Source organism: Mytilus californianus, unplaced genomic scaffold (assembly GCF_021869535.1).
Source record: "Mytilus californianus isolate M0D057914Y unplaced genomic scaffold, xbMytCali1.0.p SCAF_4, whole genome shotgun sequence".
Lineage (NCBI taxonomy): Eukaryota > Metazoa > Mollusca > Bivalvia > Mytilida > Mytilidae > Mytilus > Mytilus californianus.
In genome coordinates this window covers 4564813-4581929 of record NW_026262690.1, presented here as the reverse complement: position 1 = coordinate 4581929, position 17117 = coordinate 4564813, and the positions used below count along the sequence as shown (strand labels likewise).

General features: G+C 32.4%; 2 protein-coding genes across 3 annotated transcripts in view; both read left to right on the top strand.

Moving 5' to 3' along the window:
• LOC127739385 (histone deacetylase complex subunit SAP130-like) overlaps window positions 1–1741 on the top strand; it is a 32598-nt gene extending 30857 nt beyond the window's left edge. For both annotated transcript variants that reach the window (XM_052251105.1, XM_052251104.1), the window contains exons 18-19: window positions 21–140; window positions 373–1741. In XM_052251105.1, coding sequence (XP_052107065.1) covers window positions 21–140; window positions 373–522 — 270 coding nt within the window. In that variant the 3' untranslated portion in view covers window positions 523–1741. The remainder of the gene's footprint in view (window positions 1–20; window positions 141–372) is intronic.
• An 11462-nt stretch (window positions 1742–13203) lies between these two features.
• The window catches only part of LOC127739393 (5'-nucleotidase domain-containing protein 3-like), a 28965-nt gene continuing 25051 nt past the window's right edge, over window positions 13204–17117 (top strand). Inside the window, exon 1 of the mRNA XM_052251129.1 lies at window positions 13204–13386. Coding sequence (XP_052107089.1) covers window positions 13215–13386 — 172 coding nt within the window. The 5' untranslated portion in view covers window positions 13204–13214. The remainder of the gene's footprint in view (window positions 13387–17117) is intronic.

The window sequence follows — 17117 nt, the reverse complement described above, 5'->3', positions numbered from 1 at the left end:
TAAGAATTCTTCTTTTTCAGACAGGATTAGAAAAAACATTACACCAGAAAGTGCTATCACTGCAAGAGTCAATAGCTCCACAACCAGTCAGGCAACATGCACCAGAGGATGACTCAGGACTCTTACATGAATTAACTCAGGTGAGACAAAAACTAAAATTTCATTCAAAATTTACTGAAGTAATCTGTTGTCATATGTGTGCTTTATAGTGATAAAATCTTTTAGGTATTTATTCATTTCATCTTAACATTCTAGAATGAAACACTTCTGATGATTGACATTTGATATAAGCAGTTTTAAAACAAAGGTTGTCTCTACAGCTTACCCATTGTTTAGTGGTACCACTCTTAAAAGTATTTCACTTTTTTTCAGGCAAACTTACAGAGAAGCAAATTAATAGCTGATCAGTTAGACGAAGCAAAGACTTCAATGTTAAAAGTGCTGGACCATAAAACCAAAATATTTGAGATTATAAACAAACATATGAGTAAACGACCAATCAAAAAGAAAGAGAGATCATAGCAATAGTTTTATACTAGTGTTTTTATATTAGATATACACATTGTGTTCATATGTTGTTAGTAGACAATGAGAGGTTAATGGAAAGCAGACGACAGTTTCAATTGTTTACAACAGGTTATTTGATGGAAGAATAATTACAGAATGGATTTCATTTATCAGATCTATAGCTTATATGATCTTCTTTATTATGTAAACCTGTTATTGCATCAGAACTGAACATGTAATGAGAAATAAATTTGTGTATTCAATAAAGAAGGAGATGTTTTACAGAAGCAGTATCACATTATAGTAATGTGACAACATTTGTTTGTATCATGTGACAGGTCTACCTTTACTATCTTCCAGTCGCTTGATGCCATATACTTTTATTTGTTTGTTGATGTTTTTATTTAGTGCAACATCAGTGCTATTACAGATGACCGGTGTTTAGAGATTGGATGGCAATGTGTTTATTTTACAAGCTGAAACAGAAGTATTATGAAAGAAAATGTCATTCAGTCTTCTCAGTATTGCTAGACCTACTTATACAAAAATAAGCTTGAACTCCAAAGTTAGAATAAATGTTCTTTACAGTACAGTATGAAATGACCAGTCATATTACAAGCAACTCAGTTTGTCAGAACTATATTGTTTTTTTCTCACCTCCTATGATAGTCGCGAAAAGTGAGACATAGGGATTACTTTTCAGGCGACGCCACCCAATTGTTAAGTTTTCTGCTTAAGTTAGTTTGATAGGAACTACTTGTGATAGATCATTGATATTTGATACAAAGTTGCATTACTATCAGTAAATATCAATTTGATGACTATGTCAAGGCCCTGCCTAATAAGTCATGTTCCTGCAACCTTGAATTAATTGTTCATCAGTTTGTCTTTTTCTGAATTTTATGCCGACAGGCGAGACATCTCTGTGTCCACAGTTTATTAAATAAGTAACTTTACCATGTCATGATAAAAAATTAATAGTCACCGGATCTTAATGAATAAAGCAATTTCATGGAAAACCCAAATCAAATTTGGAAGGCTTTTTATTTTGCACAACAAATAACAGCTTATTTAAATTCAACAAAAGCATTTGATAACAAAATAGGATGTATTTGTATTGTCTTGTAACACTGTATTGATAGTAGGTTAGCATTTACAGATGGTTATTTTTATATGCATTATGTTGCAATTGTTATCTGATGAAAATTAGATAAAGAACAATGAAATTTTACAATATTTGTTATTGTTTTATATCTTTAAACACCAAATATCTTCTAGCTATTGCCTAATCAAATTTGTGGGGCAGGAGTTTACTCACAATTCTAGTTTTTAATTTCTCTTGGTTTTCATACCAAAAAGCAATCATGCCGGTCAAGAGTGACACATATGGATCACTTCTGTTGTTCTCAGCATTGTCCACTTCAGTTTGTTAATCTGCAACCCTTTAAAACTGAGTGACAGAATTAAGAAAAGATTGCGCAGGTTCTTCTGCAGAACATGAAGTTGTGTACCCTCTATTTTTAGCCAAGTTGTCACAGAATCAAACTTGGCTAATAAAATGATGAATGTCATCTGGACCATCAGTTTCCTGCCTAAATCTTTTGAGCCATAAAGAATATATTTAACAAAACAAAGCTGGATATTGCTCCATTGGGTGAGGAAACCCCTATTGATTTTTGGTCAAAAGGTCTGTCAGGTTCCCTTATGTTTAATTTTGAACCATATGTCCAACTTTAACTAATCTTGGATTGTCTATACCCATGGGACAGAGAAAATCCCTATTCAGTATTGATTTCAGGGTCAATATGTCAAAGGTAAATTAATAGAAGCTATTGATAGAATGAAATTTGATTTTGGGGTCCACGTGGTATGTTTTGAACCATAGGTCCACAATTTACTTGATAATGCTCCATGACTTTACAAAGATCCCTTTTAATTTTGAGGTCACTTAGTCCTAGATATAAGTTTTTAAAATGGCTTGACAGTATTCTCCATACTTTCAGAGGCTTTTTCTATGAGATAGAAGATGTACAACTGATCATTTGATTTTTGATCTTAGTGATATTGAGGGTTTCCATTAAATATTTATAATTTGTTTTTATGCTAGACACTTGGTTACAGCCCAGTAGTATGCACATATGTATTGCATATGGAGTGGAGTTACATTCATGGATCTGTGGGTACACTCCTTATTTGGTTAACAAATAAACAGTAGTGTTCCTACTCTTTAAGTTTCTCTTTTCTGCCAGACAATCTGCAAATTTTACCACTGACAACTGAAGTTATATATTGAAAGTAAAGATTAACATTCTAATCATTATTTGTACTTTTATGATGCTTCATTGTCTGGACAGTAATACAAATTTAATGATTTACCACATGCAAATGAATTTTCCAGGGTCTCTTTAGGAGGAACTAAATCTTAAATTGTAAAGTAACAAAAAGTGTCCCTTGATTATTCTTATGGTGTATCTATAAATTCTAGATGACACAAACCTTTATTTATCAACCAAGGAAATATTATCTTCTAAACTTTAAGGGAAGTATGGATAGATCATCCATATGTTTTAAAAAAGTGAACAATACTAAAACAAGGAATACTGTCAGATTGCGATAATTTAATTATTCTATATCGCCATGCTATGGGCTTTTTTTCATCCAACAAGTTGATGCATATAAGATTATTTAAAAGAAAAGCTTGGACTCTGTAAATAACTAATGTTTACCAGACTATTTATTTTATTTGAATAACTTGTTTGCAAACTGGTGTTTCCTTGTGAAAAGTACAACTTGATTGGGGAAATTTCTCGAAGTTTAGGATATTTAATGAAGAATGGCAAACAAAGTAAATGTGTTTTCTTCTTAGTTATAAATAACCAGCAATCTGGTGTCAACAAATAAATTATCTTTAATAGAGACATTATTATTAATGACAATAGACTAAAAACAAATATGAGATAGCATTTTGTGAAAGTGTTAAGTAATTAACTGACCAAAAAAATTAATAGCTGAATACAGATGATTTCTATTTCTGAATAGTGAATTTCCCTTTTTTGAGCAGTTGTATACCATCAGTGTATACCTACCTGGTTTCACGGAAAGATTTCATATATGTTAATGTTGTGAACCTGCTACTATGGAATTGTTTGAGGAATTTTTCCCTTTTTATGCCCCATTTATGGGCATTATGTTTTTCGGTCTGTTCATCCTTTCATCCGTCTGTCCGTCTGTCCCGCTTCAGGTTAAAGTTTTTGGTCATGGTAGTTTTTGATGAAGTTGAAGTCCAATCAAATTGAAACTTAGTACACATGTTCCCTATGATATGATCTTTCTAATTGTAATGCCAAATTAGAGTTTTGACCCCAATTTCACAGTCCACTGAACATAGAAAATGATAGTGCGAGTGGGGCATCCATGTACTATGGACACATTCTTGTTTCCAGACTAAAATAAGGAGATTTGATATGATTGCCAATGATCTACCAAAGGCAGGACAAGGATGTAAACAATCCACCAGAGACAAATGGCAGGACAAGGATGTAAGTAATACACTGAAGACCAAAGGCATGACAAGGATGTAAACAATCCACAGGAGACCAAAGGCAGGACAAGGATGTGAACAATTCACAGGAGACCAAAGGCAAGACAAGGATGTAAGTAATCCACAGGAGACCAAAGGCAGAACAAGGATGTAAACAATCCACAAGAGACCAAAGGCAGGACAAGGATGTAAGTAATCCACAGGAGACCAAAGGCAGGACAAGGATGTAAACAATCCACAAGAGACCAAAGGCAGGACAAGGATGTAAGTAATCCACAGGAGACCAAAGGCAGGACAAAGATGTAAACAATCCACAAGAGACCAAAGGCAGGACAAGAATGTAAGTAATCCACAGGAGACCAAAGGCAGGACAAGGATGTGAACAATTCACAGGAGACCAAAGGCAAGACAAGGATGTAAACAATCCACCAGAGACCAAACGCAGGACAAGGATTTGAACAATTCACAGGAGACCAAAGGCAAAACAAGGATGTGAACAATTCACAGGAGACCAAAGGCAAAACAAGGATGTAAGTAATCCACATGAGACCAAAGGCAGAACAAGGATGTAAACAATCCACAAGAGACCAAAGGCAGGACAAGGATGTGAACAATCCACAGGAGACCAAAGGCAGGACAAGGATGTAAGCAATCCACCAAAGACCAAAGGCAAGACAAGGATGTAAGCAATCCACAGGAGACCAAAGGCAGAACAAGGATGTAAACTATTCACAGGAGACCAAAGGTAAGACAATGATGTAAGCAATCCACAGGAGACCAAAGGCTGGACAAGGATGTAGGTTATCCACAGGAGACCAAAGGCAGGACAAGGATGTAAACAATTCACAGGAGACCAAAGGCAGGACAAGGAGGTAAGTAATCCACAGGAGACCAAAGGCAAGACAAGGATGTAAGAAATCCACAGGAGACCAAAGGCTGGACAAGGATGTAAGTAATCCACAGGAGACCAAAGGCAGGACAAGGATTAAAGCAATCCAAAGGCAAGACAAGGATGTAAGCAATCCACAGGAGACCAAAGGCAGGACAAGGATGTAAGAATCCACAGGAGACCAAAGGCAGGACAAGGATGTAAGCAATCCACCAGAGACCAAAGGCAGGACAAGAATGTAAACAACCCACCAGAGACCATTGGCAGGACAAGGATGTTAGCAATACACCAGAGACCAAAGGCAGGACAAGGATGTAAACAATCTATAGCAATAGGTCAACTATATTTGGTGTATGGAATGATTATAAGGTGTACATGCCTGTCTGGCAGAGTTCATCTGACCTTGACCTCATTTTCATGGTCCAGTAGTAAATTTAAAGTTTTCATGGTTATGTTTGTTTTTGAGATACCGTAAGCAATATGTCAACGATATTTGGTGTATGGAATGATTGCATGGTATACATGCCTGTCTAACATGGTTCATCTGACCTTGACCTCATTTTCATGGTTCATTGGTAAATGTTAAAATTTCGTATTTAGGACCTGTTGGTCGATAAGATAGTGTGGAAGTGTAGTGTATAGAGTGGAAAAGTTAACTGTCAACCAAATTGATAGGACCATTAAAAGTACATTATATACCTAAAACCTCCACAACAATTTATTCCATTATTTTCATATGCTTAATATTAAGTTTTCTTAAATGGTAGTCTGGAAGCTATAGTTCAAAGGTCAGAAATACAAAATAAAACATAAAAAAGGATACTTGCTATAAGTCTATGCCACATTTACATTGAAACTTTTGAATAGTTTGAAATTGTCCATATGGCACGTTCACACACGCTTTGGGGTATGGCTTCCTTCCTTCCTTCCTTTCTTTTTAAAATTCGTTAGTATTTAACAAAAAAGTATTAACAAAAATACCGAACTCCAAGGTAAATCAATAAAAATGACAAAATCAAACGTTAGATTATATCAAACAACGGAACGAATGGGAAAACAACTGTCATATAACTGACTTTGTAATGGTGGGTTAAACCTGTTTTATCGCTAACTAAACCCTCCACTTGTATAACAATTGTCTATAGATCCGTTGTATTGACAAACGAAAGGGTAACCCAAACATAATTGGTTAACGTGAAAATAATTGGGATCCAGAAGCCAAAACTGTGTAATTTAAACATACATCACAGACACAACTGACTAAAAAAAACAAACAAACATCCAAATAAATCCGACTACTCACTAAGACGCCAACAAAAAGTTTTTGTTGTTGATAGTACATACAGTTTAGTGAACCATAATGAAATACCAGTATACACTTTCCCGATAAAGTACATATTAAATAAATCATAAATCAAGAGTAAACAAAATGAAAACAATTAACAAAAACCTCATGCGTCTAAATCGCACCTCTGGTTTTTTGCTCAGATACCGATGATGTTTTACAAAGTCTGAGTAGCAGCTGCAAGCTCTTGGATATCGTATGAGTTGAGAAAAGTATACTCCATACGTGAGTGAAGTTAGAATATTGTGAGAAAAATTTATAATTGAAATCGTCTTGTTTGTCATAGATTATGGTACTCAAATGACCACTGAAGTCCAATTTGCGGTATATATCTAAAAAGGGGAGGATGGAGCTGTAACTGTGGTTTCTTTAATCTCTAGTTCAGGAGGATATATTAATGGGACCCAATCAGAAAAGTTTGAATTTTTAATGGAAAAAACATCATCAAAATACATGAACCTATATGTGAAATTAAATTATCTAGCTTCTTTGATCTTTTTGTTTTACAAGTGCCTGAACAAACTCCGACTCATAAGAAAATAAGACAAGTTCGACAAGGAGAGGCGCACTTGGTTCCCATAGAACTACCGACAACCTGCCGGAAAATGCTACCTCCAAATTCAATAAAAATGTTGTCAAAAAAATTCCAGCACACTGATCACTTGTTCTTCGATGTAACATATTTTATCTTCGGGTTCATTTTTAACAAAATATGCCGAATTATATCTCAAAACAATAAATGTACGACGTATGGTACCCTTTTCATAGAGAAACGCATTGTGAATTATTTCTTTTAGGCAGGTTTTAATTTTTTTCATGTGGTATGTGTGTTGTAAAGGGTAGAAAAATCGAACGTATTGATAGAATTTATTTCCGAAAATGACCGAGAAAGACCAAAAGAGAGGCGGAAGATACCAAAGGGATATTCAAACTCATAAGTCGGAAACGGACTGACAATGCTGTGGCAAAATAACGAAAACGATCAAAAGACAAACAACAGTATACAAAATACAACATAGAAAACTATAGGCCGAGCAACACGAACCCACCAAAACAGGGGTGATCTCATGTGCTCCGAAAGGGTAGGCAGATTCTGCGCCACAAGTGCAACCCGTCATGTCGTTCATGTAAGTACAAATTTAGTGATAAGGTCAATTCAGTAGGTCACATTCGAGGAAAAGAGAACGGGATTGTGGTTACGATAATTGAAAGATATCCGTCGTCATCTGTGAAACAGATATTCTATAACGGTCAACCAACTCGTGATGGCGTCCTTAAAATTACCAAGCCAGAAGGTCCAATTTAATAATGTATGTTTACTATTATCTGTCAGTTACGAATATTTTTTTACAAATAAAAACATTAAAATTCCTTTCATTGTTTTCAACGAAATAACAAAAAAACACTGTTATTAGATCTTTGAATAATGTTTTTATCAGTATAAATATTGATATTACCAATAAATTAAAACCCAACAAAATATCATCGATATACACCTATAAACATACACGCTCCCACATTTTGTCGATTCCAGCATTGCACAAGATATTTTACTATAAAACAATCTAATTAAAATATAGATCTCGGATTTCGTTATAGTATAACGTAGTATAACGAAATCCGAGATCTATATTTTAATTAGATTGACTATAAAAGGCCCCGACATGAAAAATTTGAAAGAATTCAATTGAGAAAACTAACGGTCTAATTTATAAAAAAAAAAACAATTTATGAAAAACAAATATGAAAGACATGAACAAACGATATTCACTGAACTACAGGCTCCTGACTTTGGATAGGCACATTTGCTTTGAACTAGCTGTCAGTAACTGCGGTTACTCTCAGAGCAGTACTTTGTGTTTTTAGTGATTTTGTTAGTTGTTTTTGTGTTGATCTGTTGAGTTAAGCCCTTTACTCTTTATTTTTATAGTTTGTTATGACCTATAGTTGACAATAACTACATCATTTTGGTCTCTGGTGGATAGTTGTCTCATTGCAATCATACCACATCTTATTTTATATAAGTTATCGATATACCCGCAAAGAAATGACATTTTCATGTCGAAAGTGGCGGCCGTAAATATTGCTATGATAGAACGGTATTTTTGAAAATTTAGTGATTGAAAATTTGTATAGTCGACAAAATTTCATCATTCTTTGGCCAATGATGGACACCCTGAAAGCTGATATGTATGGAGAAAATTGCATTTGCTTTGTCTTCAAGAGACTAATTCACTCCTGTTGTTCTGTACCAGCGTTTAAAAAGGGTAATTGAGTTTTTTTTCATTGCACTGAATTATTATTTTCTGTTTAATTTGGGAGTAAATAATCTACGTATGTAACAGTATGTTATCGTCGAACTTTGATGCAATATTGAACATCTCAAATCAAATCAAATAAGTTTGATTTTAAGCTGGCATGTTAAATAACAATACAACTTAGGCTCTGAGCGAGCATTTGAACCACCAAACATAATACATTAAGGCCAAGGAACAGTAAATGGCCTATGTCACAGATTTTCGTATAATTTTGCATACAACTTTGGCTCGTTTTTAATAGAAATATAACTGAAAATCGAAAAAAAATAATGCATTTATCTCTTTTATTGTTTGAAATATTACTGATTGAATTCTTTTAAAATAGGTGAGCCTTTGTATAGAAATCACATAGAATAAGCGAAAAACGTTCCTAAATTTGTCTTAAAATCATAAAATCTCCAATTTCTAGTACATAGATTTTTCTTAAAAAACTATATGTTGTTTGTACATGAATTTCCGTTTTAATGTCAGATGTAAAATGATCATTGGGTCATACCAACAACATATAGTTTTTTAAGAAAATTCTATGTACTAGAAATTGGAGATTTTATGATTTTAAGACAAATTTAAGAAGTATTAAAGAAAATAAAAAAGATAAATGCATTATTTTTTCGATTGTCACATTATTATATACAGAGCTTGCAGACACAATATGACAACACAAGATATGCACTAGTTTACAATTACACAATCGTCACATAAAAAAGAGTACCAAGCATAAAAGCAGATAGAATTAAGTTGATCTAGCATATAACATAGCAATCTAATTAAAATGTTGATCTCTGATTTCGTTATGTTCATACACTTCGACGAGCGCGCGAATTCCGTCAGATCTGAATTTTAATCAGATTGATAATATATAGCAACTAAAACTATTAGCACTTAAAATAAGCAAACCTTAAGTAGAAGCTAGAATATAACACACAAACAAAGGAAATATGGTTTCAACAATAAATCAAATCAAATCAAATCAAATATTTTATTATTCCAATCATGGTCCCTCCTAAGTTCAAAATTGGACATGATATTTAGATATTTTTCGAAACCATAATTATTCTTAAATTTTACATAAGTGCGGAGCTTCCCTTCTGAATTCTTGGTCAGTTGATCCTTCCAAATTTTTATGCATGTCTCTTTCAATATTTTCTTGATGGTATTTTTTGAAATATTTTTCCCATCATTTAGGTTTGCAAACCCAGGAAGAGTTTTTAAAATTTGTTGGAGAGAGCCATACCATGACGATTTATGCTGAGAAAATAAAGTTTTTGAATGCTGGTATGCATCTTGTAATAAAGGAAATGAGTCTAAGTTTTCTAGTCTAAGCCAATAATTCAAAATAGATTTGACTAAGTCAAAGTACAGTGGAAACCGACCAAGTTCAGATAAGGCTGCAAAATTTGTGGTTTTTTTGTGCACACCAGAATAAATTTACAAAATTTACTGTGTAGCTTTTCACAAGTTAAATTCGAATAAATTTTATCTAATATTAACTGGTTTCCAGATCTAAATTTTGCTATAAAGGGATTAAATGAGCTCCAAATTTCACTTCCATAAAGAAGTATAGGCTTAATAGTATGATCAAAAACATGTATACTAGTTTTTAAGCTAGGATTTAGAGATAATAAATCTTTTCTAAGTTTAAAATATGCTTTTAAAGCTTTCTTGTATAATTCATTCTGAGCATAGGAGAATGTACCTGAAGCACTAAAATACACACCTAGATATTTACAATGTTGTACACATTCTATATCATATTCTTTGTATTTAAATTTGAGGAGGATATGTCTGCCTGCCTTGTTGAAAATCACAATTTTTGTTTTATTTGGGTTGAGAGTAAGACACCAATCTTGACAATATTTTCCCATAATATCAAGTTTTGATTGAAGACCAGAAGCTGTAGTAGATAGTAAAATGATATCATCGGCATACATCAGACAATGGATAGATCGCCCATTTATATTTACAGGGTCTAGAGATTTTTCCAAATAGTTGGGAAGGTCATTGATGAAAACCTTAAACAGGTTAGGACTTAGATTATCTCCCTGTTTAACTCCAAGCTGTATAGGGAAGAAATCAGTAATGCTGTTCTTAATTCGAATGCAGGATTTGCTTACCTCATACATTTGCTTAATGATATTGTAAAATAATGTGCCTACACCAATTTTCAAAAGCGTAATTTTCAATCCAGTGTGAATAACAGTGTCAAAAGCCTTTTGAAAATCAACAAAGCAGGCATACACCCTACCGTCTTTTGAATTACAATATTCATCTATAATACATTTCAAAATAAATAAATGATCTATATAGGTTTGAACGTTGTTTTCAATTTAGACTTGTATATATACACGTATAAACATGTGACAACTTTATGACAGACTTTCTCCATCGAATAACACGTGGTTATACAGGGCTAACACCACATATATAATTCGTCTCAAATTTAGCCCAACAATGTTAGCAAATTTTTGTTCTTCCCTCAGCGGGTTTATATATGTAGGACTCTAAAGTGCGATGGTACTCTTAAGTGCGATGGTCACGCTAAAGTGCGATGGTCTACGCTAAAGTACGATGGTGTCTCACGCTAAAGTGCGATGGTATTTTGTTTGCTAATGCACGATGGTATATCACGCTAAAATGCAATGGACCAATAGTATAGATTTGGGGGATTAAAACGATAAAGTACATGGATTAAAAAAAAAAGTCTTTTTGCAATAGCTAGTATATACATATGCTAAGGTATAACATATGTGATAGGCTTAGTTATAATTTACCGATAGGCTTAAGTGATTGTTTCTAAATTTAGAAGACCAACCACGTACTAATTGCTAAAAAAATATTTTAGGTGTCACAAAATACTGTATGTCCTGTTAAATGTTTTTTTTCACAATTCGGGCGTATTAAATATTTGAATAATTGGTGTAGCTTGCCGTAATTAAAAATAGTAAGTCCACTTAGTTTACATAGATTTCTTCAAGATATTAAGTTGCTGAAACAGTTTTTTTACGTATGGATTTAATATGGTAATCAAAATTTAGCATAAAATCTATATTTACACATAAAAGCTTTAGAGTTTCTTAACAAGATATATCAGTATTTCCATGTTTAAAAGAAAGAGATTACCCACTGACTGTTTACAAACAGCAATAGCTTGGAATTTGTCAGAATTTGCTTGCATATAATTAAATTAAAACCAGTCGATCAAAATATTACTCGTAGAATCGAAAGCTGTAGTCAGTTCCTCGTAATTTGGAAAATAAAGAAAAATAAAGAAAAAGACAAAGTATTGTCGTCAGCATAGTTGTATAAGTTACCCTTTTAAATGAAAATTATGAAATGTCGTTAATGAAAACAATAGAAAGTAACGGGCTCAATTTTGATCCTTAGGGCACTTTTTCTGTATAATTGCCCAGCTACTAAAATTACCCAAAATATTTACCTCTTGCTTTCTTTTAGACAGATATGATAATAATAACATAGTAGCATTGTCAGATATACCATAGGAGGTAGCACTTTTAAAAAAAAGCTAAAGAGGATGGGGAGAATCAGCTAAAATGTTTGTAGTTATTTTTCAAGAAAGGACCATTCTTCTTCTTAAAAACTGGTGTAACAGGTGCCTCCTTTAGTCTATCTTGAAAAAAAAATGATTCAATAAATGAATAAACCATGTAGGTAATAGGTTTAACAATTGCTGGTTTATAGCATTTCATTAGTTTCCCATATATTTTTTCCGCACATGTAGCCTTTTTTTACATCAAATTTATATATAATTTTGGCAATCTAATCAAAATACAGATTCCGTGTCAAAGCTTTGCTACTTTCTCCACACTGGTTGGATGAAAATTAAAAAAAAGGTTTTCTGAAGAAAAAATCTTCTCAATTTTTTGTAAACTTGGATGATTGTTTTCGTAAAAAATATGTTCTTCGCCAATATATTTGGTTACATTGAGGGAAAATTGAATTAAAACCTTTGCCGGTACATCTTCGCTTTTTGATACAATATACTTTGTTTTCATTTTCATGCAAAATTATTTCTGGCTTGGAATTTCTAGCCTTTTTTGAAAAATAATGCTGAATGGTTAATCTATAGAAGAAGACTAAGAAGAAAATTATCATAAAGAAACACAAAATATACCTGCATGCGCGTGAATATCAAGCAAGAATTTTTCACGGTATAGTCAGAGATTATGTATTATATATGAGAGTCTGGGTGAGGGGTCCTTCATTTATTTAGTTATTCTTTATTTTTTCTACCATTTTATTTGTTCTTTATCTATATGCCCATTTTTCTCTATTCTTTATATTTTTTCATCTCATTATTCTCTATTCTTTATTTTTGTCTATTTTTTATTCCCCCCCCGCTTTATTCTGCATTTTTTTGCCCATTAATCTATATTCTGTAAACCCCAACCAGACCCTATTATATATCTCTAGGATAGTATGCACTTATTCTATGTATATTAAAAAAAAGTAAATGTTAAGATGTGGTTTCCAAATAAACTTTTAAACAGTAGATACCGAAATAAACGAACAATGTTGTTTTATTTGATAACGACCTCGTTTAGGAGATCAGATGTATCTCTAGAACGAAAAGTCAAAAGGAGTACCAAACGACCGATGTCTGCAATGAAATCAACAAGTGGGCTTTCAAAGTTATTTCAGAGAACTTTCCTCGAAAATTATAAACAAAACCCATTGCAAACATGCTACAGATGTCTTTCATCAGCTGCACCAAACTCCAAACAATCATGGACTGATAAATACAAGACGAAAAAGAAAAAGATACGAGGTCTGAATGCCAACTCCTTCAATTTGTTCAAACATTTGAAACATTCTTATTCAAGACTAAATGTTTGAAAATTAGCTAAAAAATCATGAAAATCTAACCCACAGACTGAGAAAAATAGCCAAAATTTTCTTTGTGAGAAACTGGCCAATGTAGATAAAAATATCTAATTCCTCCAGAGCAGCTAGGGCTCAGGAATTATTTTGGAATGTGGCCTCTTTTCAATACTATGTTAAAAATAATATAATTTCTTGAGCCCCCGTCTTTACAGGAGCATGTATCTGAGATGTTTTTCTGTTATAAATATGTGCCAGTTGACGGAAGTGCATTCTAGATTGTGTATTTTCTGCAACTAATCATTGCGATACATAGAAAGGATGAGAACACTAAGTTTGTGTTGAGTTCATCACTTTTACTTTTAACAGTATTTTGATATGAAAAACATGATTCATTGTTGAAATTCATCAAAAGTGACACTTTATTTGAGTTTATATGATTAGATCCTCTTTGTTTACAATTATGATGTGACAGAATATTTATTCTGAAAACAATTTAACGTAGAAAAGGCCACTAAGGCTCTTTACGAAGTGTTAAGACTAGGTCGTCTTCATAATCTTTCTATATGTAGTCAGTTGGACTTATTTGATAAAATGGTGAAACCAATATTACTGTACGGTTGTGAAGTATGGGGTATTGGAAATAATGACATAATTGAAAGGGTACAACTGAAATTTTGTAAATTATTATTAGGTCTGAAAACATCAACACCCTCTTACATGATTTATGGGGAGCTTGGAAAATATCCTATAGACTTGGACATAAAAACTAGATTGATCTCATTTTGGGGTAAATTAAATTCTGGTAAAGTGACGAAACTATCATATACTTTATATAAATTGTGTTATCACATGTCTATTAATGACAATGTGAATTTTTCATGGTTAAACAGAGTAAAGACTATTTTAAATGAATGTGGTATCCCAAATGTATGGGAAACACAATCATTTATAAATTGCATATGGTTAGTTTCATTCATCAAGCTCAGACTTAAAGATCAGTTTGTACAAGTCTGGCATTCTCTGCTTGAAAACTCACCAAAAGCACTTAATTATAAACTTTTTAAAGATTTTTTTGGAAAAGAAGATTATTTTGAAATTCTTGGGAACAAACTATCTATTGATTTGTGTAGATTTAGGACCACAAATCACAAGCTCCCTATTGAACAGGGTAGATGGAACAATATAGTTAGAAATAATAGACTGTGTCTTCTATGTAATAAAAATGACATTGGTGATGAATTTCATTACATATTAGAATGTAAATACTTTGAAGAAAACAGGAAACATTGTATGTCACATTATTATTTTAAAAATGCAAATATTGTAAAATACAAGCAGATTATGTCTTCAAAACACAAATCAAAACTGATTAAACTTTGTAAATTTATAAAGATTATCAACACAGGTATATGTGCTCCTGGCTAAAATTTATTTCATACATTGTCTTATCAATTGTCTTGTTTGTTCTGTCTTATTGTAAATACTGTACATAAATGTCTTCTCTATACCTATGTATATGGTTTATTGAGAATAAAGATATAGATAAATAACAACAAGGGTACTCTTTGCTATATATAATTTTCTTGCGTACTCAAATCAATCATATTTTTAAATATATAATTATTAATTATCAGTTTCAAAATAAAAAAAATCTTTTATTTTGAAAGAGAAGATTGCATGAGTCTGTCTGTTTGTCCATGATCATTCATTCATCCTTCTGGTCCACTTTTGTATCAACAACTGCTCCTGAACTGCTTTAGTTTTTATCTTATTTAGATGATTTACATTTGAACCTCTTATTTCATTTCTTCATCTGAATTATTTTTGTTAAATTTACTTTGGCATGACATGAACTTTTTTGTTACTGCACCAAACACAATTTTATAGCTGCTTTTCCTGCTAAACACCCTATTAAAATTCAATGAAACTTTCTCAGGGATTTCACCATATGATAATTCCATTGTGTATCTCTTATTTTGTTTTTTGGTCTGATTTTTTTTGGGGTTCCTAAGCAAGTCATGTACCTCTCCATTGCTTAACTTAAACCCCTTAGGCCAATGAAAAATAATTTTTGGTTTCCCCTAACCCTGCCAGGTCAGTTTAAATCTGCCTGGTCAAACTTTTTTATTGGATTTAAAAAAAAAAACAAAAAAAAAAGTCAATCAGCTTGGTCTGTCCTAGACACTGTAGCAATTTTGACTATTTTGTTTTAAGTTCATATAATATGTTAAATCTCTAATATCATATTTAAATGATTAATAGTTGGAAGGTAGAACAATAACAACACTCATATTATAAATCTTTAAAAGCAACATAAACCTAGGTTTATTTTTTGGCATTGAATCCAAACAACACAAAATGAAAATTATAAAAATAAAATAAATTCCCGGCCTGTTGGGTCATGAATTTTTTTCCATGTAACGGGAAACCAACAATTAGTTTTCTTTGGCCTTATTAGAATTTATTAAAACTTTCTCAGAATCTTAACCATAATTATGATGTCATTCTGCACCTCCAATTGTGTCATTACATTTGGGTTTTCCTTAAAAAAATCATAGCCTTTGCCTTTCATGTATGTGGAGTCGAGGGATACGATTTTATGAACTTTTCACAGTATCTCTAGTAATTTGCATTTGATACTTGCATGATCTAAAATGCGTTTCATTGGAGGTCAATATGCATGTGTATGGATACACAGACGTCACAAAAAATCATATCCAGTATATTCCAATTGGAAGTCTGTCTGTACCATGTATTTTTGATTTATTAGAGAAGTATACTATTGATCATATGGTCTTTTTTCATACTGTTGATCATATGGTCTTTTTTCATACTGTTGATCATATGGTCTTTTTTCATACTGTTGATCATGTGGTCTTTTTTCATACTATTGATCATATGGTCTTTTTTCATACTGTTGATCATATGGTCTATTTTCATACTATTGATCATATGGTCTTTTTTCATACTATTGATCATATGGTCTTTTTTCATACTGTTGATCATATGGTCTTTTTTCATACTGTTGATCATATTGTCTTTTTTCATACTATTGATCATATGGTCTTTTTTCATACTGTTGATCATATGGTCTTTTTTCATACTGTTGATCATATGGTCTTTTTTCATACTATTGATCATATGGTCTATTTTCATACTGTTGATCATATGGTCTTTTTTCATACTATTGATCATATGGTCTTTTTTCATACTATTGATCATATGGTCTTTTTTCATACTGTTGATCATATGGTCTTTTTTCGGTCTTTTTTCATACTGTTGATCCTATGGTCTTTTTTCATACTGTTGATCATATGGTCTTTTTTCATACTATTGATCATATGGTCTTTTTTCATACTGTTGATCATGTGGTCTTTTTTCAAACTATTGATCATGTGGTCTTTTTTCATACTATTGATCATGTGGTCTTTTTTCATACTATTGATCATGTGGTCTTTTTTCATACTGTTGATCACATGGTCTTTTTTCATACTGTTGATCATGTGGTCTTTTTTCATACTATTGATCATGTGGTCTTTTTTCATACTATTGATCATGTGGTCTTTTTTCATACTGTTGATCACATGGTCTTTTTTCATACTGTTGATTATATGGTCTTTTTTCATACTATTGATCATATGGTCTTTTTTCATACTATTGATCATGTGGTCTTTT